General features: G+C 36.3%; 1 protein-coding gene across 1 annotated transcript in view; it reads left to right on the top strand.

Moving 5' to 3' along the window:
* The first annotated feature begins 2,316 nt into the window (after positions 1-2,316).
* Positions 2,317-25,078, top strand: part of SEMA3E (semaphorin 3E) — a 137,953-nt gene continuing 115,191 nt past the window's right edge. The window contains exon 1 of the mRNA XM_057422510.1: positions 2,317-3,222. Within this exon, the coding sequence (XP_057278493.1) occupies positions 3,108-3,222 (115 nt within the window). The 5' untranslated portion in view covers positions 2,317-3,107. The remainder of the gene's footprint in view (positions 3,223-25,078) is intronic.

Here is a 25,078-nt window from a genome sequence, read left to right as displayed (position 1 = left end):
GCTTTCAGTTCAAATTTCTGATTAGGTTAGAAAGACCGAGTCTGTGAGAATTCTAATAATTGATTTTTTTTTTTTAAGGAAAATGCAAATATTTCAATAGCAACTCACAGAATTACATCCAAAGACAAATGAAAATCTTCAGTCTTCACTAACCCTAGCAGGCACCATATCATGCTCCTTTACAGCAGATTTTAATGGTCAAACGCAGCACATTTGTATGGCTCAGCACTATGGAAAGGTGCCAATAATAATAATCCCATTGGGTAGATGATCAACTTGTTTATGCTGAGGTCAGTGCTTGGAGGCAGAGCCTACGTTAGAATCATAGAATAGAATCATAGAATAGTTAGGGTTGGAAAGGACCTTAAGATCATATAGTTCCAACCCCCTGAGATGGGCAGGGACACCTTACGCTAAATCATATCACCCAAGGCCTCGAAAAAAATCCAACCTGGCCTTGAACACTGCCAGGGATGGAGCATTCACAACCTCCCTAGGCAACCCATTCCAGTGCCTCACCACCCTCACAGGAAAGAATTTCCTTCTTATATCCAACCTAAACTTCCCCTGTTTAAGTTTTAACCCGTTACCCCTTGTCCTGTCACTACAGTCTCTAATGAAGAGTCCCTCTCCAGCATCCCTATAGCCCCCTGGAAGGCTGCTATGAGGTCTCCACGCAGCCTTCTCTGCTCCAGGCTGAACAGCCCCAACTTCTGCAGCCTGTCTTCATACGGGAGGTGCTCCAGTCCCCTGATCATCCTAGTGGCCCTCCTCTGGACTTGTTCCAACAGTTCCATGTCCTTTTTATGTTGAGGACACCAGAACTGCACACAATACTCCAAGTGAGGTCTCACAAGAGCAGAGTAGAGGGGCAGGATCACCTCCTTTGACCTGCTGGTCACGCTCCTTTTGATGCAGCCCAGGATACGGTTGGCTTTCTGGGCTGCAAGAGCACACTGCCAGCTCATGTTCATTTTCTCATCAACCAGCACCCCCAAGTCCTTCTCCACAGGGCTGCTTTGAATCTCTTCTCTGCACAACCTGTAGCTGTGCCTGGGATTGCTCCAACCCAGGTGTAGGACCTTGCACTTACCTTCTCCACTGACAATATCTCAAGTACACATGCTGAGCTACTGCCAGACAGCTGGCATATCAGCATAAAATTCAATGCAACCTGCAGCGGTGTGCAAGAAACGGAGCAAATAGTTGTGTGATTTAGTTCTTGCTCCTGTGGTTTAACTGCTGTTGGCACAGTTTCCAGCTGATTTAAAGCAAACCCAGGTATGTGTACGTGACCTGCTGGGAGAGCTAGCAGGTAGACCTGAGGACATAAAACTCCCATGATTTACTTCTGTCTTTTCACCAAAGTTGGTTTGCTGTTTTTTTTCTTCTGACCTGGTAGTTCATATGTTTTATTCTCCTTGAACAGATCTGTCTTCTCCCATCTATGTATCCTGCTATTACAATTATTAGCATTTTACTATATTATTATACTGTGTTCTTTTCAGTTTGCTGGCATACAGAAATTTCTTATTAAAATCTTTTTCTCCAGGTATCATTATCTTTTGTTGGCTACCAAATTTGTTTGAGAGCATTATTGTCAAATGCATATATTAATTTGAATTTTCCTTTCTTTGAGATTCTTTTTCTGTATAAGACAATGAGATGTATAAAGACAAGATGATTTTAATGCTCCATCTCATTAGAAAAAGTGCAATTGTTAATGACTAAAATGCACCTCACAAAATTCTAAGTGATTCTATGCTTGAGTTCTTAATTACAGAGAATTTCATTCCTTAATTAATGTAACCCAGACATAGATCTATAGTCTTGATACATAAAAATTTAGTTCCTGCCATGTGTATATTTTTAAGTTACAAATGACATGAAAGAGAGATGAAGTTTTCTGGTGTTTGTTAGCTGTAATATAAAAGGTAGCTGCTTGACACTTGTAAATCTGATGCTGTTTATCATGTTATCACAGTGCTTGGCTCAGTTTTTTATCTTCTTTTTATATGTATGTGTATATATATATACTTTTTAATTCTGCCCAATCCTACAAACATCTAGCCTGAAAAGTAAATATACTGACATGTACAGATGACCTAAGGTTCCATACTTACAGACATTTAAAATGTAATGGGGAGAAGCTACTGTGTGAAACAACTGGGGAAAAAAAAATCAAAACGGAAGCTTTTTCTTTAAAGTAAGAAAGGATATACAGATGGAATCTTTTATTCTGATCCATTTAGTAGCATGCTGTTTAATGACTCTAAGAGATAATGTACTTAAATAGTTAATTCAAGGGTTGATCCTCCCCTAAAACTGAGCTGGGAACAAAAGCTGAAATGACTTTTCAAAAGGGAGGGACAGGAGGAATTCTGACCCTTCTCCCGATGCTTTACAACGTGAAACCATGAAGCAATTGAGGAATCAGTGCACGGCACGTGTATTAAAACGCTTCCTAGAAGCAGCTAGTACTGTACACTGCCTCAACCCTCCCTGAACTTTCTCAGTAAATACAGCAGCCTGACAGCCTGGCTTCCCCGCTGGGTGGATCCTGCAACTCCAGGAGGGAATGGCACTTCTTGTTTTTAATTAACAAAGGTGAAAGGTGAATTAAAACTAGCTGTTTGGCAAGTCAGAGCAAGGGGCTGAGTTCTGAAGAGCACCAAGGAGGAGGGTGCTTTCTTCTTTTTTTTTTTTTTTTCCCCACTCTCCCTCCCTCCTTTTCTGAATGAATTGCCTTGCAGGAGGGACTGAAAATACAGCTCCCTCCCGAATCCACTGGCAGAGTTACTAAAGAGAGCTCAAGACACAACACTGCAGAGTGACGCCTTGGAATGTCCTCGCACTTTATAAACAATTGTCCTAGGGAGGGAATATTTTTACATGACATTTGCACAGCTTGACAAATGGCTACCTGAGACTGTGTGCTTCTCTGATGAACACTGAATTTCCCGTAGAGATACCCCACAAACTGACCAAAGAGAGAGATCTAACTGCACTGGGAAAGTAGAAGTGGAACTTGGAGCCTTAAGAAACTCATCAAAACAGCAAACAAACAGCAGTTAAGTGAAGAGAGCAAGAATTTCATCTTGGGCAGGATGGCATCTGCCCAGGACCTTTTAATCCTGGTACTGTATGCCTTGTTACTAGAGTTACCGACTGGATGTCATGCAACAGATACAAGGCAGCCAAGGTTACGTCTGTCACATAAAGGTAGGTCAGTGTGTCAGGTTTTTAAAGACTTTATGCTAATACAAGTTCATTGGCTTCACTAAATGTACTACATAGGGGTTAAATTATGGTCTTTGACAGAATAATATATTCTTGTCCAGAGTCCTTGTGAATCGTTTCCTTGTCCTAACCTGTATCCATGATTAACTTTACTGAATTCAGGGAGATTTAAGGCACTCACAGTGATGATTTTAGGCTACTGAAATATTCTTCCACCTGACAGTATGTTATATTTGCTTGTCATTCTGTTTTATCCTCTATGCTGTAAGAAGCATGTCTAGTCTCTAATGAGGGGAAAAGAAATGGAGAAGATAATCTGAAATTATTGCTGAATAAATATACTCTTTTGCATCAAGTAATCCTTAAACAATTAAAAGCCTGTTTCACTTTTAGAATTCTATCCATCTACAAATATAGCTAAGGCAAAAGACTGAATTCCTGTGCAACCATATGATTCATTTTCTAAACTAGCAAGTGTCATCACACTATAATTAAAATGACTAACTGCCAATGTAAGTCTGCTTGCAGTTTAACTGAGTTACCCAAAGAAAAAAAATGTTATTTTGCCTGACATACATATGTAAAGTACTTATAACTTTTGTTTGTTTTTTTGTTTTAAATTATTAAGGAAGAGTGGGTGCATTCTTCCTTAGCTTCTTCAGAATATCTTCTTGTTCAGTGCTGGATTGAATATGATTTAAACTCTTCCTTATGACTTGATTTTAATCTTGTATATATATAAAAACACCTGTTCATAACCAGGATATTTCAGTTCTCTGTACATATATTTGTAGATTATGTACTTAGAAATGTATGACAGACAGTTATTGCAGTAGAAGTGAAAAAATGTAAGTGTGCAAGATAAATTGATGATTGGCCAATCAATAATGTTTTGATATTACCTCTTATACAGAGATGAAAAGAAAATGTCTTTTTGCTGACATAGCTGGGAATGAACAAATGCTAATTCACTCAAGAACATTTCTGTGGTTATGAAAGTGATAACTAAGCTGCAGCAGTGGGAAGTACATTAGGATACCTATTTTAAATATGGCTAAGGTTTAAGAATTAGTATCAGCTACAGCTCCACATGTAGACAGCTTTAGTCTAAACAAGGTTTAATTGTGCTTTATATAGTAAGCTAAATTACCAATTATAAAGAAAGGAGAAGCTGAATAGGATAATTGGTCTGAATGTCTTGCTAGGAAGCTATAAGAAATGGGGTTTGCTTTTATAGGGCATTGAAACATGATTTAAAGAAAGACTTGTCATGGAAAGCTGTTTTGTAAGAAAGAAATTAATTGCTTTCAATAAAATAAATTATATGACCCCTTTAATATATAAACCACTTCTTTTTTAACCTGCGGTTACAGAGAACAGTGGGAATGACTGGCAAATGCTGATTATATAATCCTGTCACATCTCTTGCTGTTGAAAATGTGCATTTAAACATTGATTTATTCCTAGGTGTATTTGCTAAGGGCATCATTATTATTGATATTTGTTTGCTTGTGATGGGGTAAGGGAGATGAGAAAAGCACAGTATATGAGACAAATAGACCTACTGTTATGTTGGTTCAGGAATCTGGCTTAGCTGCCGGTTTTGGCAAGCTCCCCATTATGGTGCTGCGACTATTAACTACTTCTGTGCTCACTTGTAGAAATAGTTGTGTTTCCCGTGATTGGAATCAGTGTATACTACTGCATACTACTTCCATTTTCAGCAGGGAGCCAATAATTTGACTATAACACATCATAACTCTGATATTTTAGAGGAGATTTAAAAACATCCATTTCTTACAGAGGGCCAAATTTGCCTGCCTGATCTCAGTTCATTCAGATCCAGTGACATGTACAGATCTGTCCCAAGTAAATTGCCACAAAAACACACATCACCATCTTTTATTTTTCCTTGTACTATACCCTGTTGCATTTTTCACACTTGTGAAATGTGACTAGTTTTACAAGCTATGTTGCAACCAGTGAGTGCCTGGCCACATATCCCAAGCCAAAGGTTAGAAATGGCATACCTGCCTGCACCCTGGGAACAGCTATTGCAGTCCTCCCATCCAAAAGAATGTAGCGACCAAGCATGAAGACAATGAGTGAATGTTGTTGCTGTATTCACTAATCAAACAGGAACAGCAGGAGGGTCCCTCATCTTAATTGCATTTACTCCAGAGAAAGGCTGCTGTGGGTACCAGCTAGGCATGGGGTAGTTACGAAGAGGTGGTCATGCACCCTCTTTACAAACCTGCTCCAGCCTGCACTGTGAGTTGTGTGATACAGACAATGAAGCCCATATGTGTAAATTTGCAGTGTTGAGTAGCTGCAAATTTAGTTAAAAATTCCACCGCAAATAGCCTAAAACATGAAAGTGGGCAGGCCTGCTCACTGCCTCCTTTGCAACCATGGATGCTGGTGTTTAATTGGGATTCAGGCCAAGACAGGCTAGTACTAACTGGTAAATTAAAAGCTTCCATGACAAGTATGATGAGGTTTATGGACATGATATTTTTTTTCTGTTATGGATGAAGTACTTAAAACTGGTCTCTTTTAAAATCTTGTCATTTTAAAGAGCCAAGACAATGCTTCCATGAATTAGAGACTGTGATTTTTATAAATTCTCATTTTTTTTTTAATTTTGTTTTTAAGTGACGATCAGTGAAAGTGTAGCGGAATGACAGTGAATGAGACCTTTTTGCTCTCACGGCAAACCAAGCTTCACCTGCAGCGCATTCATACCTCCAAAGCCGCTGCAACAAGATCATGTCCTAACCTTTGTGCAGAGGGGTCACCTGATGGATAGGAATACCACAATCCCCTTGCCAATTAAAGGATATATTGTGCAACCCCTGCTTGACTCTGTGGCCATTTACTCAGCTTCAGTGGGAGTTAAAGTTCTGCATTCCTGAACTACTGTAAAACCTGTCAAGTTAATGCAAAGGGTAATGGTGGTTTTTAGTAGGGTAGAGGATGGCCTTTATTCACAGGAAGCTCAAACATAAGAATTTTGCTATTCTTTTATATGGGATTAGAATTAATCCTGTAACCACCTAACAGTCATTTTATGGTTCTAACTTCATTTTTAGTAAGCTGAACTATATTTATAACCAGGTGCTTTCCACAAACTGTCAGCTTGTTTCTACCAGAAAATTTGCACAGCAATTAGTACCACTTGTGGTATTAGTAGTATGATAGCATTAAAGGTCAGTGTTTGATGACAACCAATGATGATCTTGCAGTAATAATGTACTCCAATAGCTTCATGTTGATTTGTAGAGATAAAAGTGTAGTATTGCTTGCTCAGTATTGGAGAGAAATAAATTTCTGCATGTTAAGTTATAGGTTGACAACTACATTTAAAAATCATTAGCTCATTTTACATGGCTAATGAGGTGTTAATGGAAGCCAAGCTTCAGCCCTATTCTTTATAGGCTGATGGTTAAATTCTTTCCCAGTATCCCACAGTTTGAGTTCTCGCAATGGGAAATATATAATTAAGTCAGCACACACTGTATGTTAAAAAGAAACTGTTTTCATTACAGATTGAAATGGATTGGGTTTCCAGAGGACAGGAGAGATATATTTATACAAGCATAACAGAACTACACTAGAAACATGTAGGCCTGAAGAGGCCATGAAGTATGTAATAGCGTAAATCAAGCATTACACGTGTTCTGCAGCGTATTTCTGTCTGTGGTTTGTTGCCTCTGGTTTGTGAATATGGTAAAAAGCAAAGCTAATACTGTATGAAAATGAGCTCCTGAGCCCCTACAGCAATCTGTACAATTTTGTTGTTGCAGTGAGACCTGGTATAGAGAGTTATGTGCTGAAATTTGCAGATCTTGAGGGATCTGTTTTCTGTTTCACCCATTTACATTGCTCTGGAGTGACTTGAGGGATTTTGTCATCCCCTGATCTCAGGTTGTATACCTATGCACTGGACACATCTTGTCTGGAAAAGGTAGGGTTAAGTAGCAGTTGTTCCTGCCTTATCCATCCAAATGTCTATCTTTAACATGATGCAGGAATTGCTTGTTAATTTCCACAGTAAAGTCAAGCAGCAGCAGGTGGAAGGAACAGACTGAATTTAGAAGAAAATAATATAGCTTAGAAAATTTATTGTCCAAGCATAAATATTTCAAACAATAGCAGCAGACAACTAAGGAAGGGAGAGTTGAAAAGTTAAAGAGGAAAAGTTATCCTCTCCATGTTCATATATAGATATTAATATATAGAATGTGTAATATGAAACATTCAATGTAGAAGGATTTTCATTTGTTAGGTCTGGCTAATCATGTTTAAGGGCTACTGTGGTCTGTTATAGCAGAAATACATTTCATGGTCATTTGCTGGAGACAGACTTTCACCACACCTTCTATAAGTTTCTTGATAATTGTAATTCACTATTCATTTTAATTAATACTAGGAGTTTCATCATGCCTAATCATGATATCCTCCTGTGTCTGTTCTCTAGCGAGGTGGCAGCAATATTTACTCAGGGACTGATGGCTAAACTGAATAATACAAATGTAAGGAATTTTTAGACAGATATTTGTGACTCCGGACTTAGGTAAGTATATTCAAGTAGAGGATTTTCCATTACTAATCGTCTGGCCACATAAATCATAGCTAATTAATAACTAGCCACACGACCCATAACTGAATCATGACTAATACAGTTTCATGCACAAAAATGTCTATTTTATTTTTAACAGCTTTCACTGTAATAGAATTTTGGTTTTGAATATGTAAGAAAGATTACTTCTCCTACCAAGGCGAATTTAAGTTTGAGAAAGATAGGTATGCATCATCTTGTATGTAACAGAATAAGGATTTAGCCTGTGGTCTGTGCTTACGTATAGTCTAGAGAAATATGTGTAAAAAGAAAAGATTATTACATATATGGATATATATGTATGTATAAAGTACATGTGTGTATATTGAAGAATTGATTGAAGTTTGGAGTTTTCTTACAGTGAGTTAAAAAGCCATATAATTCCAAGGGTTTAGTAAATAAAGACCTGTGTTAGCCTTTATTATGACCCCACATCTAAATGTGTTTGGGAATAAGAGCTGATAACCAAAATGATAATAAGCAATCTCTTCTTACCCAAATTCCCAAGTCCACATAGAACTCAATGACAGTTTAGAAGTATCTTAGGGAAAGATGCACAAATATCTCTGCAACACTTATGGGGTACATAGGAGAGCTTTGGCATCCCTTCTCTCTCTCACTGGACAACTAATTTTTTTACCCAAAAAATAAAGCAAACTTGGGCTTATTATTCATATATATCACAAGAGGTGACTAGCAGTAAGTTCAGGAGTGTTTCCAAGTAATCCTAGAGGGACTTGCTCACAAAGACAGGAATTTTTTGGCAGAGAATCCATGCTACTTCTTTTCATAACTACATTTTGTTGACAAAGACTTCTGTAAGTAGTGCTGTAACAGAACTCTGAAGTGATAAGCACCACCACAGGGGATGCAAGATGCAGACTGTTTGCTGAGTAACATCAATCACTTTTCTTCTTTTGCTCTAAAGAACTAAGTACCATCTGAAGGTGCAAGACCAGAATATCATGCATGCTGCTGCTTCTATGCAGCTACCTCCCTGCTTTCAAACTGATAACACCATCTGCTATTTTAAACTCCTCATCAGATATTGTATTCATTATTATTTCACTGAAAGCAAGTGTTACATTTTCCTTGAATGGAAATAGGATTAATGCTGTTTGTATGGTTTACAAGAAGCTGTGCAAGGGTGAGCATCTGTGTCAGGCCTCTGAGAAACTTTTGTTCAATAATTATTCCAAAAGTGTGCTATGGGAATACTAAATATTATTTAAGATGCAACCCTGTTTTATTTCATGTAACCAGGCAAATATGAAGTTATAGCATGCAGCCAGCATTAATTAGAACAATCTTAATTTCTTAAAGAAATCCATAGCCTGCAGCGATAAAGATTATTATCTTTGTTTTACAGGAAAAAAGCCCTCTTAAGTGTACTATTTACAATGTTTTGTGTTGGTTATTTAATATTTAACATTTAAATAATCAGTTAAGTATACATGATTAAACACGAAAGAAAATGTTAAAACAGAAAAAGAATGAAAATACTGCATTATAAAAAAAATCAGTAGTGTAGTTTAGTTATAATTCCAAATTCCTCTAAAGAAAGGAGATAGATAACTTTGAAAAAAAATATTTGAGAAGTTTTTTAAATAAAATCTTTTATTAAATTGATGGAGTAAATGGTCACCACCAAGACTCAGTTTGAGGAACCGAATGACTTTACTGTGTATGTTAAAACAAAACCATCATAAATTGTCTCGGAGCATAGCTTCAGAACCAAATGTTACCAAATTGTTTTCCCCACTTTTATCATCTCACATTGACAAATTCCTTTGTCCCTTGATCTTGGTTCTTCTGATCCTCAAAGCTAAAAATTCTTACTTTGGAAGAGATATTTCACCTCTTAAGGAATTCAGTTGAAGGCTGACTTCACTGTTTTTCTCCTCTTCTGTTAGTTTTGATGAAGCAAAAACCTGATATTCTTTCACTCATGCTGCATCCTTTTGGCAAACTGTTTTATAGCAGTCTAAAGACTTTTTCTGCCCTTTAAAACAATGTAAAGCAGGAATGAGCTCAGTTTTTTCTCACCCTATGATGATTTTCATGTCTATAAAATTCCCCTAAACAAAAGTGTTTTGAGATTATTTTATTTTATTGTAAGAAATTTTGTGAGAAAATGACATTATAAACACGAGGAAGGGGTTCTCTGTTTCTTCTCAGGGTTTCTCTGTTACATTTCTTGATGCTAGACCTTTTCAGAGTATTTATAAATTGCAGCAATTATGATCAGGCATCTGGATACACTGTTTAGCCACACTGCTCTGGTGAATATATCATCTTAATGATAAATCTTTGCTTCTCTTCTAGATTCTTATGCTTGTTTTACCTGTAATTTACAGAACCTCAGGAATATAATGTCATGTAAAAGGTTTCTTTTACAGTTTCTGTGCAAGTATGTACAAGAGTTCTGTAACCACAAAGATGTCAACAAAATGATGCCTGCCAAATATCTTCGCCTTGGCATGATACAGACTGTGTATATAGCCAATAGCTGCAAAACTTGGATCACTCATGTAGCTGAAAAATAATTTTTGATGGCCTAAAAATTGAATCTCATCTTTAGATTCCTTTTTTATTAGTCTCAGGTGAAAGCAGATAATTGGTGGTTGGTTATGTCATGTCTTGCTACCTTGTCTCAATATAGTACTTGGTATGCTTTAGTACCTCTTCTGTCAATCAGAATCTGCTCAAATCTTATTAAAAGCCAACAGGAGTCTTCCAGTTACATACGATGATTTGTCCTTGAATTCAATACAGTGTTTCAGACTAAAACTTCATTTGCCTGGTGGAAGTGCCATCCATTTACCTCATACATTTCACATTACAAAATCAATGAAGTTTACTAGGAAACAGCAATACTCACTGCCCTGTTGTCCGTTTGCCTTCCATAGAGAAACTTGGTGCCATAGCACTTTCTGTAACTCACCTGCATGTCACTGTTTGACTCCTGGTAATTAGACCTTCAATACCAAGAAATGGATTAAAGACTAAAATTTTCAATACTTCTGCAGGTTAAAAAGTCAACATAAAGGAAACCCTGTAATAACATACTAGCAAAGACTAAATTTCCATAGACATACAACATCTAGCTTCTAAAGTTGCATTATCATTCTTAGTTGAATTGTCTTGATAGGAGTTTTTATATCAGAAACCTAGTTGTGAAGGGTATCTTTCCAGTCAAGGGAGTTTATATAACGGATATGAGATTTTTGTTCTTTGTGTGATTGATTACAGCATAGTTCAAAAGATCCCTGAGAATATTAAATGTCAAAATACAGAAGAATTAAACGGCAAAAAAAGTCGTTCACTAAAATTAACACCCCCCCCAAGCTCAACCAAACAAAGCTTGTTAACCAAATACACGAGAAAGAAAAAAATAAATGTCACTGATGAGCAGAAGATGTTCATTATTTATAAGAATTTGATGACATGCAATATATAGTCTTCTTCAGACTGTGATTTGGCAGCAGCAGCTGCTAAGGAAAAATAGATGTTTATGATCCTTGTGAAATTATGTTGTTAACATTTCTACTTCATCAGTAGTGAAGAATTTCTGGGTTTAGGAAATTTGCTCATTCAGTGCAGCATGTAAACTTTATCTTCTGTTTCTATTTCTTTAAATCTCCCCCCCGAAAAAAATTATTACACACAAATTCAAAAAGTACTAGATTGGATACCTCCAGTATAATAACGGGGCTTTTTTGCAAACTACAAAATAATTCTCTAAGCCAAGGAACCAGTGCTTGGAGGACAGGCATTCAGTGAAAGAAGACTTCACTCCTCTTAACATCCTTAATGTATCTATTCTCTACTTCTTCTGTGTTTATTTTTATCTAAAGGATTCCTGACTTCATACTGTGAAGCAATTGAAGCTTCTGTGGGGAGTCAAACAATGGGCTTTTTACTGTTGCTAAGTTTGCTTTATAGGCTTTTTTTTTTACAACACATTTGTTTAATAGGCCTAGTAAAATGGTGAATGCAGCTGTAAATACATCTTTTATTTGTTGATGTGCAATAAGCATCACAGAGATGTTGCCCTTCTCTTACTCTGATCTTCCTGACACTGGTGAAAGGAAATTGTACAAAATGAATGAAAAGTGCCTTAAACGGCAGAAAACAACAGTCCCCAAATACCTATGGGTCACTACCTTGTTTCTCCTTTAACTGATGATTTCTCCCAGCAGTGATACTAAAACTTAATAATAGTAAAATAATAGGTTGCTCTATGTGGAGGAATTATTCCAGATAGCAGTATTCACTGGGGTCATCACTGAAGGTCATTTTTTCAGCCAGAAAGCTAAAGGTTAGTAAGTGTTGCTCAATTCCATGAGCTCCTGCAGCCCTTTATTTATGATTGAGCTAAGTGTTTTCCTGTGGGTGTGTGGTAAAAGCAAAGAGTAAAGGAAAATAACCCCATTCCTTTTTGTATTAAATATTTCATCTGAGTTGATTGAGAATGATACAATGTAAACCCTGAAAATATGTGTTGTCTGGGAGCCCAGAGAGACATAAGCTGTCTTAGAGATCTTGTTCTTATTAATACTCTTGCTGAAAAAAGATCTTGTCTTTATCTGCCTCTGTTTACATATAAGTCATTATTTTCTCTTCTCTGCTTGTCTTAGGCATGACTGTGTCCTTCTGCATATTTTCAGGTTACACAAGCATCTGAGATAATAATAATTTCTAAATATACTATCAAGGAGGTGTGAAAGTATTCAGCAGGTTGAGCATTTATTGTAGCTTAGAACCAGGCTGTAAACAGTCCCAAGCTCTTTACTGATTCCATAGTATTACTTGTTGAATTACTGAACCTTCTGTGGGTCAACACTCAAAAACTACAATTGGTTGTTTCACTTGTAAAATACTTGAATTCTTGCAAATAAAATGTTTCACGTGTAGGAGATAAAATAAACAGTTAAAGAACAGTTCTCTAACATCTTTGAATGCAGTGCTGTGTTCTTAAGTGTTCTTAAATTCACAGTGTTCTTAAATATACGAAACTAATAAAAATAGAACAGAAGCCTTATTTCACTGTTACAATAGCAAACCTCTCACAAACTTCTGTGACTAGAGTTGACAGGATATTCCTTGCTACTGACTTTCTGAAAGTCTGACACATTTAGTTGTTGCACTTGGCCTGGAAGTGTATTTCTATCTCTCCTGAGCACAGAATGAGAATAATTGTCAGCTTAAACCAGAGGCCTAGATTCCACTCAGATAAAAGTAGGTGAGATGGATTTGAGTTGAATATCTGATGATAGGTCTAGGATGTTACACTAGCAAGGAAAAGGCCCTTTAACTGAGAATGACTTACTGCAGAGTTTACTCTGCAGTAGTGTGTCTTTGATTGGTCTGGAAGATGAGGATGAAGGTGCAGTCACTTGAGCAGTGACTTGAACAATGTAAGTGGTTACCATAGCTGCTGGACACATCTATCTCTGGATCACAGGAATGACCCATGTGTGCTACGTCTGCTTCAGTGCACAATATGCTGACTTTGGTTAAGCACAATATGCTGGTTTTGGTTAAGCATGATATACTGACTTAGATTAAGCAGCTTTCAGAACAGCTTAGGCTAAACTGATTCACTATCATATTGAAATAGGTGAGCCTCTCATAGCTACCTGCCAGAGCTCAAGCTAGTTTTTGGCCAAGAAGCAGTAATAAACAGAGGTTACATACAAGCTGTTTAAGTTATTTTCACTGTGCACAAAGCAGCCTTATAGACCATATCCTAAAATTTGATCCTGTGTGTATCTTTAATCAGACAAATGACTCCATTGATTAAAAGTTAAGTTGAGGTTTGTTTGCAAGATCAAAGTCTAAGGCACAGTTCCTTTGTTTTCGACCCTGTGGAATGATTGATTAAAGCCAATCACAACAAAAATTCTTCTATTTTGCCCATACCTCAGGCATTAAAAAGCAACATGAAATTTTTACATGCAAACATGACAATTGTGATTCATGTGTGTAATTTCATTTTCTGTTTTATTCTTCGGTTAAAACACTTCTGAAAAGGCTTGAGGCTTTTGTTACAAAGAAAATGATATTTTCAGAAAATGCTTCTTATTTAGGTCATATAGAACACTAATATTTGTGGGTATTTGTCATTTGGAATTGTGAAATAGATGTCACAAGTGCTATATGAGGTCTCTATAATTTTCTTGACACAGAACAACCCTTTTGTTAGAAAACATAAAAAATTACTTCATAATATCAGGTTAATGGATTGGATTTTTTTTTTCTGTGGTTTCACGTTTATTGCTTTAATGCGTAATAACACTAAAACCCTTGAGCTGTAAAATTAGATCTCTGGGCTGTTGAAAACTCCTTATACTCTTAATTTAAAAGTAAAACAAAACAAATATCTTGCAGCATGGGTATCTGAAAATAGTAATAAATGATGTTTATACATTCTTGTGAAATGGCTCCTGAGGTGTGTTATGAATTTCATAGCAGCATAGAAATGGTCTACCCTAGCATAGCTGAAAGGTAACAGCCATATTGACACGTACTGATATCTGATACTATTGCCTGGGAGTATTGCAGGACCCATGGGGAATATCTGAGAGTTAGATTTGTCATGTCTTAGCATGTTTTATACTTTAAAAGGTGTAAGCTATAAATTAACATTAAAAAAAAAAGATTTCTAGTCTATGACAGAAAGGTGCTTCAGAGTTTTTCTGAATTAATCATACATTATATCCATAACTGAAATCCTACTACAACCTTGTTGGTGTCATTTGTCTTCTGTGCTTAACTGCTCATGACATGATGGTAAGTTTCTGCAGATGTTGATTTCTGTGAAAAATCTGTCACAGTGGTTTTGCTTTTCAAGTGTTTGGTCCTTCATTCTGTAAGATCTGCTGTTGCCAAACATTGTAAATTTGGTGGCAGAGGTTAGCTATTACCACATCCACCTGAGTCCCATAATTGTGGTTGTAGCTGCATTGCAGTAGCACAGCGTAATAGTGTGTTTCTGTTGGCATCATGGAGTTCTGCAGTTGTTTTCATAGGGATTGCAACAACGCTGATACTACTTAGTCACTACAGGATTGTTTACAGACTTTTAAAAATGCATCTGAGAGTACTAAAGCGTGGAGGTAGCTCCTGAGAGCAGCTTGTATAATTGGATTAGAAAGCCTTGAGGCTGACCTTAACATTGTTGATTGGACTTGTTAACTGATCTGTTCCTAACTTAAGCAGTTACTGGTTTTTACCCTTGGAAAGACCTCACACCTGCAGAAAACATAAATGGTGAAACTCAATAAAGACCTAACAACTGCTGGTAGCTATCTTGGATGGTGAACATTAGAGATACAATGTGACTCAGAGAAGCCGTAATACCTGTAAAACATGTCTGTGTGCAATTTTAAATCAAATCTTTTATAATTAAATCTTTTTTTTTTGGGGGGGGGGGAAGAAGAGTCACAGTTCTTTTTTTTCATTGACAGTTTTTCTGTTGAGCTGATTGGGTCACCAATAATTTGTTAATAATCTATTAGATTTGCGAAATCTGGATTCACTTTGGAGTTCTATGAAAAACTTTCAACAAGCTCCTGGGATCCTCAGGTATTTAAGTCTTGCCAAATCAGAAAAGATTTGGTTTTGGATTTTTTTTCCCCAGTAGAATTATCTAACCTACATGTGAGAGTAAAACTGCCCTCTAACTACCTGTTGTTTTGCCTAGTGAGACTGAAATATGTTTGACACCAGAAATAAGAAGCATTAACAAGGACATGCCTCAGTAGCAGGCAATCATTAAAGCTGAAATAGACATGAAAAGGGAAAGAAATATATTCTAGTCCCCTATATGCTTGTACCTCATGTCCCTTAAGCTTTCTTTGTTCTTTAACCTGCTAGATGATCTTAAGGTCCTTTCCAACCCTAACTATTCTCTGATTCTATGATACTATGAAATAGTCTAAGACCGTATTCTCTTTATCAGTAGTATTTTTAGTATCTCTATTTCTTAACAAGTCCCTTAATCCTTTCAAAGCCACACTCACCTTTCCTCATCCCTAATGTTTTCCCACTGCAGGACACATAATGGTATCCCAGACACTAAAGTTCCCCTATAAAGCAACTATTTCTCTCTCATGTAACCTTCAGCATTATTCCTGGAACTCTTTATATCCATTAACCCCACTTTTGGCTCCTTAGGTGGACAAAAAGTAGCAAATGTATGATTGTTTCTGCATGTGCTTGTTGACCAGAAAGTTTACACGTGTTAATTGCCCAGTTGCCTGCTAATTGGATTAACTGGATCATTAATTTTGTTCTCCTATTTGGTTAAGGAACTAATGGAGTATTTCCATTTCTTAACTACTGACTTTCATGAAACTTGGAAAACCTAAATGTTTTGTAGACTACCCTTACTTCCCACCCTTTTCCCAATAAATTTGAAACTGATAAATGGTTTGTGTCCTAAGGAGCAGAGTGATCAAAAATGCCTGATTTTCTTAGGAATTTGGACTTGTTTTCATCAGAGAAGAATAAAATAATATTTACTATGATAAATCATCATCCTCTCTTTTAGTCCTTCTGAACTGGTATTTCTGTAGTGAAGTCAGATAACCTACTGTTAGTTCAGTGGTAATGCAATTATCTTTTACAATAGTTCCTATGGAAATTTCAGTCTTTTCCTGTGTTACAGATAGTTCTTTCTAGGAAGTCCACCTCATCACCAAGCACAATTTAGACTAAAGATATTTTCTTATTTTATGAGTTAAAGGCACTAAGTTTGTGTTTTCAAGGATTAAAAGGATTAAAAGTAAGAAATAAGTGTGGTTTGGTTCTTATTTTTATTGTGCTTTACCAATAATAAGGGATTTTGCAATAAATGAGCATTTGAAAGAGAGTTTATGTGATAGTCCCTGCTTTCCGATGGCTTAAGGTTTTTATCTCAGCCTTTCCGTGTAGGATTTTAACATGATCTTATTTTCAGGGGAGTCTTGGAGATGTGCGTACGTATGGAACTTTCTGGAAAGAGAATGCTAAAGCAAAAAGCCCAGAACTGAAGAAGGATGCCCAGATAAACATGGTGTTAAAGGAAAAGAGCATGTGGGAAAAAAAGACCACATAAGCTCTATATGGCTGTGGGAGATGAAAGAGCCATTGATAGAAAAATATATGGATTGGGAATTTTAAAGATCAGATAGCCAGCCTAGTGAGACAGGGCTACATTTAATATAAATCAAGCCCACTATACCAAAATCAGCTAGTTATCACCAAAACAGCAATATGAACAGCTAAAATCAAACAAACAAACAAGCTTATCAGGCTAATTGATGACAAGTGTATACACAAGCAAGATTAAAAGTAAAATCTATGGTTATCTGAGAATGTTCTAATATAAGGGTAAAAACAAACAAAAGCATTCTCTATTTACTTTGTATTATCTTAGATGGTGTCACTCTCAGTTCTGAGTGATAAACTAGTAATAAATTGTTTTATGTTGTGCTAACAAGCAATTTTATCTGTTAGTAACCTCCATAGCACTTCAGTACAACAGCATTTTATTTAAAGTATGTTGAGATATTAAGTCAGATAAATTGAGCTTTTTCCTTTTATTGATTGTGCTGTAAATACATTCCAAAAATTGTAATGTGCTGATGAAACCAAATTTCTCCTTAAGCTGCTGCCATTTATTCTTTTATAATGTTTATCTAGATACTGTTAATTAACTTCAATTCTGCAGATAGCATAGGAATGTAAAAACAGGCTTTGTGGTCTCTCAATTCCCAGAAACAGTTGCAATACTTTTAAAGAGAAAATGACGGGAGTTGCCTTTCAATTCTAGTCTCCACAGGAACACTTACTTTTGTTACCAGTTAAGTATTTAATTCAGAAATCTCATATGAACTGTCTTAGCGATGCTGAGACTTCCATATTAATAAATTGAGGTACAGCAGGGTTTTTTTTTTTAAGTCATAGGTTCTGAAATGTAAAGGTTTTTAAGAATAAGCTTTAGTTTCTAAAAAATATAGTGCTCAACATTGCAGAGAATTCTTGAAAAAACAGTATTTTTCCAATATTGCCTAATATTGGACAAAATGGACAGTAAATTGAAAGAGCTTTGAACTTATTTCTTGAAATATTGCATGTTTTTTTGGAAAGTCTGATCCCCCATTTTAAGAGTGCCCAAGTTTGGCAAAATTACTTTTTTTGATGAATGTCAATAAGTGTTAATAACTCCTTAATACTTATCAGTGAGTTAAACTGGTACTTTTTCTCTAGGACAAATGTTTATCATAAAATACTTGAAAAAAAAAAAGTCTTGAAGAGGTATTTGCTTATTGTTGCAAAGAACAAGTACAAGGAAATGTTAGCTGTTCATTTATTCCAAGGTAGCCCAGGTGATTTATGCATCATTCTGCAGATAATTTATCTGGTTTTGAGTTTGACTACTTGTTCTTCAGATTTCACTGTAACTTTGCAAATCACAAAGGACTCAGGGGCACACTCACTTCGCAGCAGTTTATCAAATCATGTGGCATTAGGGTGCACATTCACAGCCTGCTGCAAGTACATTAAAGTTGCTTCACAGAACCATTGTAATTTGGGGCCAAATTCAGGCACCTTCTTATCACAGGTGAGCTGACGCATGTTAACTTCACCTGTTCATGCATCAAATCCCCATCAATTCATGTGTCATGGCTGGTTCTCTTCTGTTGGCCTCAGTGGGCTGTTTCTTTTTTTAAAATGTTTTTTTTGATTGATGGAAAGAAATAGAAATAAAAAAAATCTAAAACTCTTTCTGCTTTGCTTTGTGGGGTTTTTAGATTACTTTCATGATTCTTCAGGGTCAAGGAAAATGTGTGATAGGTATCATGCATCTGTGTAACTTCCAGCTATTAATAAAAGAAATTAAATTAACTTTAAATTATTTTTGCCCTTTTTATTTTATTTTTGTATGTTTTGCTTTAGGAATCAAATGTCTTCTGAAATTTCATACCATAAGTTTAATTTTTCTTTTTTCTGTTTTTTTCTTTTTTTAATATTATTCCTCCTCTAAGACAGCTAAATTTAATTCTGATGTGATCACTATTACTTGTCTCAAGTATAACTATTTTTTCAACTTTGATTGTTTCCTTTGATACTTTCCAAAACAAACCATTCCAAGAAGGAATCATTTAACATGCAAAGTAGAACTTCCTTAAATGTTTTATTTTATTATACCAGATAATCAGTGTATAAGAGAGATGTCCAAGACATTTTCTAATTTAATATTATTTTTTTTGCATTTCCTCATTGACCTTGACTAAGAGACTTCTTGGCCAACATCATTAATATTTATCCACTAGAAGTAGTACCATACCTTTATGGTACTTTCCATGTTCTGTACAGACATCATTTTAAGAAATAAATACATTTCTTATCTTTTAGAGAAGCACTGGAGAATGGCAGCAACTAGAGGTAGGCTTCATACTCCTCTTGTCATTAAAGTGGCAGGTACCTGTTTGTTATGTCCTTCTGACATAATCAGGATTAAACTGATGACCAGATTTGGTATTCAAATAAATATTCCTGTCTTCCCCAATTTACTCCCCCTCCTTTGTGGTGTGGGACTTTTCAGATCAGTTATAACTTTTAACAAGGTCCTGCTGAGAGAATCATTGGCAGTATACTTAAACTACCTTCCTTTGGCACTTTTATTTACAGCTTTGTCTGTGGTGTTCAGATTGTTATAGGAATTTGGAAAATGTGTTGTGCTTCATAGCCAGTACTGATGTCTGGAATATTAGTAATTCCTGGGAGTACTCTTAAACCGAGCACTTATTTTAAGGCTACTTTAGTTGTGTGGTGCTAGACTTCATAACCCACATATGTGTTTCCAGATACTAATGACATTAATTGTGAAGATTTGTCAATGGAAATGGGAACAGAGGCATCAAATTGTCAGTCAACTGCAGAAGTTGTCAATAACTCTAAATGGTGGAATATTTCAGAGCAGTGGTAGTTAGCACACTGCTAATCTAGTTAGATATGGAGAAACCCCTAAAATTTCCTGGCAAATTATCCATTATTTAAAACATTTGTCTGAGAATATAACTTATTTTATTTTGGTGATGGAATTGTCTAACTTTTGGTTCCTAGAGCTGTCAACTTTTTTCAGATATGGGCTTTATTTTTCATTTGCTCCTTTAAAATTCCACTGCAACATGAAAAAGTCTAAATAATTCCAGTATCAGTATGTGTTCACTCTGAGACATAGAAAAACATCAACTAGTTAAAATGATTAAACTTTTGATCTGAGGCAAATGTGAGCTCTTAATCTGCAATGAATTCCCAGGTGAAATTTATGCTGCCAAATTAATAGTCTATATTTCTGATGTACTGTTCAAGCTATCCAGAATTTTAAAGCAGATGAAAACTTTGTTCTGCCCTTGGATAATCAGGGAAGACAGTGATATAAAAGAATAGAACAATAGATCATTCATGACTACTGAATAAGTGGCACGTTTTTGTTTTCCAAGCTGAGCATTTTTAAGTGGAATACCCTTTTCTGTCTGTTTCTGTGTTAAAAGCCTACATTCCTTTGGATAAGTATTTTATAATGATGACTAACGATATAAGAGTACGTGGGATTTGTTCTGAGTTGTAATATCAGTACGTTATGAATTCAGAAATATGTGATGAATAATGCATTGTCTCATATGTAATTTCAAGATTAATTTGTCTTTCAGCAGATGACCAGATATTTCTACAAAAATGTTTCATAGGAAAAGGAGGGAAAAAGGACAAGGTCACCCTACTTGCATATATAACATTTGTATTATTTTTTTTGCGTGCATTCAGGTCATTCAAATGATATTTGAAGTATATATCGCATGCTGAAGCTCAAGTTCAGCATATCCTCTGAACATGTGTTTGGGACTTTTGTGAACATATCTTCTGACTTTTTAGTGCTTCATTTGTCTGAGTCTCTTCTGATCTTTTCCAAATCTGGGGGGAACTTGTGTTTTTTGGAAGTTTAGTTAGTTTTGTTTTCACTGCATCCTCACTGCAAAATCAGGACAGAACTGACTCATATACCACAGCCCAAGTTGGACTTTTCGCTTTGAAGTACTCCTAAACTTAGCCTAGGCTTTCTTGTATGAATGAGAACTGAGTAAAATCCTAAGTTAACAATGTAGTGAAGATCTGTGAACCTCTCAAATGTTGCTTCATTCTTTCTGTTTATAGCTAACTAAATCTCGTGGAGGTATTTGTGGCATGCTGATGAATTTGTCCTGTTGGAAAGTAAAGCTGAATTTAGGCCCTGGAGGTAACTAATCATATCGAAGCAGAGCATTCCCTTCTGATTCATAAAACAGTATGATTAATTTTTCAGGACTTTAATGAATTCACACCCTATTTCCGATTGTTTATGATTCTACAGTCCATATGAGCTATCATGCACTTAGGACTCTACAGCTGAACCTTTACTGGAAAAGAAATAGTCTGTGAGCATGCTCTTAAACAGTTTCAGGTGGCCAGGAAGAAAGGAAAGAGAGAAAGTCATTCCCTGTTGCCTCTCATCCCTTCCATCCTCTCCCCCAAAAACACAAACCAAAACCCAGAAAACCAACCACCTCTAAAGAAATCCTGGAGCTGGCTTCAGGATGATACAGATTAATGTGTCAAAACTGGCCAGGTTGGACAAGGCCTTGGGTGACGATTCTACGGTCAAGTCTGTGACACATTTTCCCTGGCATGGTTGCTTAAAATTACCTCAGCAGGCTTTGTGCGTATACATACTCCTATCTCTAAAATGCTACAACCAGAATAACGACAGGTATATTATTCAAAATTTGTGAGAATTTCATGTTGTGAGCCTTCTCATTCCTTATAAGGTCCAGGTCATCACATCAGCAAGTCAGAGAGCAGCAGCTGAAGAGTTTCATCTAAACTGATAAATTACTCTCAGCTTAATCTTGACCTATGTCACCTGTGTTTTTAAACACTGTCCCGTATTGCCATTAGAGACACATATCCCCTGGAGGAGAGGAGGTCTTTCTAAGCTTTCATATGTGTAATCAGTGTGACAGCTGGGTTGCCTTCCCCAGTAGGACATTCTTGATCTAAATGAAATCGGTGTCATTCTGTAAGATCATAATCCTACATTTGAGGTAGAAATGTACCTGTGAGAGACCTGTGGAAAAGGTATGATGTTTGAAAGCTTGTTGATTTTTCCAGCTGTTTTGGCATTCGGAGCTGTAGCTTCTGTTTTCCTTACCCACATTCTAGGAAAATCATTAACACACTCTACAATGAAAACATGGGAAGTGACTGACTTATTTTGAAACTAGTCACTAGCAAAGATTCACATAATGCCACCCTCCAAAACAATTACTTGGCTGAAATGAAAACCAAAACAAAGAAAGCAATGTTGTGGGATATTGAATATTTGGATAATTTATCTAAATATCTCTGCTATTTCCCTTGTGGCTTGTTTTCACCCTTGTAGTTATAACTAGGATCAGAATCCTAGTTATAACTACATCATCAGAGGATGATCAGGGGACTGGAGCACCTCCCGTATGAAGATAGGCTGAGGAAGTTGGGGCTGTTCAGCCTGGAGAAGAGAAGGCTGCGTGGAGACCTCATAGCAGCCTTCCAGTATCTGAAGGGGGCCTATAGGGATGCTGGGGAGGGACTCTTCATTAGGGACTGTAGTGATAGGACAAGGGGTAACGGGTTAAAACTTAAACAGGGGAAGTTTAGGTTGGATATAAGAAGGAAGTTCTTTCCTGTGAGGGTGGTGAGGAACTGGAATAGGTTGCCCAGGGAGGCTGTGAATGCTCCATCCCTGGCAGTGTTAAAGGCCAGGTTGGACAAGGCCTTGGGTGATATGATTTAGCGTAAGGTGTCCCTGCCCACGGCAGGGGGGTTGGAACTAGATGATCTTAAGGTCCTTTCCAACCCTAACGAATCTATGATTCTATGATTCTAAATGGAAGTTTGAGACTATTCTAGAGGAAGGCACAGAAAAAAATCCCTCAGATATGATTTCCTTTCCATATTCCATCTTAAGTCAGGCCAATAACTGAATTTCTTACATTGCTAGTTCTATGCTTGGGAATGTATTCTGAGGTAAACAATTTTAGGAAAAATTGGCTATTTAGAATTGCTGAAATGGAAACTAATGTTGCCTTTCTGTATCTACAATTGGTCATCTCAGGATGGCATGTATAAGCACATAGAAAACAGATTTGAACTGAAGAACTATATTGCATTATACTGCACTGTGCTCTGACAGAGTCTGACACAACCTTAAATTCTCCCTTGGCTTGAAAAATACAATTTTTCAAAACAGCTTTTTTTTTTTTTTACTGTGTCAAATTTTATAAGAAGATGTGGGTTTCTCTTTACTTGAAATATTGTGATATTATTGGTTTTATTATTATTTAAAATAACAACAATAACTGCAGAAAATTTTAAGTCTGGTCCCAGATAGATGCAAGATAGATGAATCATATTGTATGTATGTGTATCTGTATATTTTTACTGCTTACGCATACACAGCTCGCCCTATGGAAAATTGAGGTAGATTTCATGGATTTTTTACACATTATCTTTGAAAAGGTATACCCTTGCTCAAATGAAAATATAAATTTTAGGTTAAGTTAATACTGTTTTGTGGGGGTTTTTTTGAAAGATGTAATAATAGTACAGATATAAAATAATCTTATCATAAAAATTTTCTCACTTTTTAGAGTATGTCAATGATCTTTAGAGAAAAAGTCCATATACTCCATAGGTTCTGATTTGAACACCGTGACATTTACTGTTTGCTTCTTGTTTTGGATTTCATAATTCATTAAATATGATTGTTGTCTTTATTAACTATTGTATTTTGCAGTATGTTCGTTACTTGTAAGGCATAATATGATTGCTGTTTTCTTGTTCTCAATAAATAGCTTTATAAATTGCTTACTAATTTTGTGACTATATTAAGAGATGTAAAGTCTCAATTATTTGTAATCTTTGTATAGCTAAATGCAATATTTCAATATCATTCCTTGGTGTTTAAATAAGGCTTCCTTGCCATTTTAATACCACTTGAAGTTCATAAGCCAGATTCTTTAATCCTATGGGACTGTTTGGGAAATAGATGAACTGTTATAATATGAAGGTTAGCATATCTTAGCTTTGTAGTTCACCCCGACAGGAAGAGCCATTAACCACTTTGTCCTTCTCCCACCAGTAAATCCAGACTTTCAAAACACACTGCAGAACATGCTGCGACTTAAGCAACAAAACTCATGTTTTCAATTTTCTCTTCAAGACCAATTTTTAGTAGCATGTGGGACACTGAAAGCTTGTATGGAGTGTAACAATTGCAATTCACTACATGTGATTGAGAACCAGAGATCACTGGTGTTTCAGCTTACTAGTGAGTAGATCCATGGAGTATAGCCAGTTTCCTGGACTATTAATTAAATCAGGGATATAGTTTTCTACTTCACTATATATCAGCTAGACAGTTAATCATTCCTATACACATCTTGTGAAACAATATTTTTTCACCCTACATATTGAAATAACGTGTCTTTCACCAGGAGGAAGTTCTGTTGTTTGCCTGCAGTGATAAATAGTGATTATTCAGAGAGAATGTGATGTTCATAGTTAAAAAAGGCTGTCCAGTTTTCTCCCACTCAATGTATTCAGTTGATTAGCTGAATTCTGTTTTAACAAAACCACTTGTAATGCCAGTAATCTCCAACATAATCATCGAGAATTGGGGCCTCCAGAGCAGAAAGTCAGCGTCAGTATTGGAAGAGTTTGCTTAGGAGGTTGCACAACCCGATTTACAGCAGCGATTGTTTCAATATGAATATGTCTTGTCTCAACCTGTACATCTTGAAGTGATTGATTGTAAAAAGATGTTTGGGCAAGTGTGCAATAATAACCTCTGAGCAAATTTTGTTCACACCTGGCTGTTTCTATAACCTTTCTATAGAAGAGAAACCTGAAAAGTCTGAGACATGTTGTGTCATCTGGCTTAACTATTTGCTCTAAGTATTGGTAAAAGCACAGTTTCACAACTTCTGCGTGATAAATCAATGTAAACTTTGGAGCAATACAGTAGGAATAAGTTCTGGTGATGACAATGATGATTGTTTTGTTCTTTCATGAATGCTGTTCTGTAAAATACACCTGGCATTTCGATCATCACGCTTCAAACACCTTTTTTTCTGGGGTGACTGCACA

The sequence above is a fragment of the Pezoporus wallicus genome, unplaced genomic scaffold (genome assembly GCF_028554395.1).
Source record: "Pezoporus wallicus isolate ANWC-B61680 ecotype Strahan unplaced genomic scaffold, APGP_CSIRO_Pwel_v1 contig_3058, whole genome shotgun sequence".
NCBI classification, from domain to species: Eukaryota; Metazoa; Chordata; class Aves; order Psittaciformes; family Psittacidae; genus Pezoporus; species Pezoporus wallicus.
The sequence above is the reverse complement of the archived record's forward strand: the minus strand, read 5'-3'. Positions and strand labels throughout refer to the sequence as shown.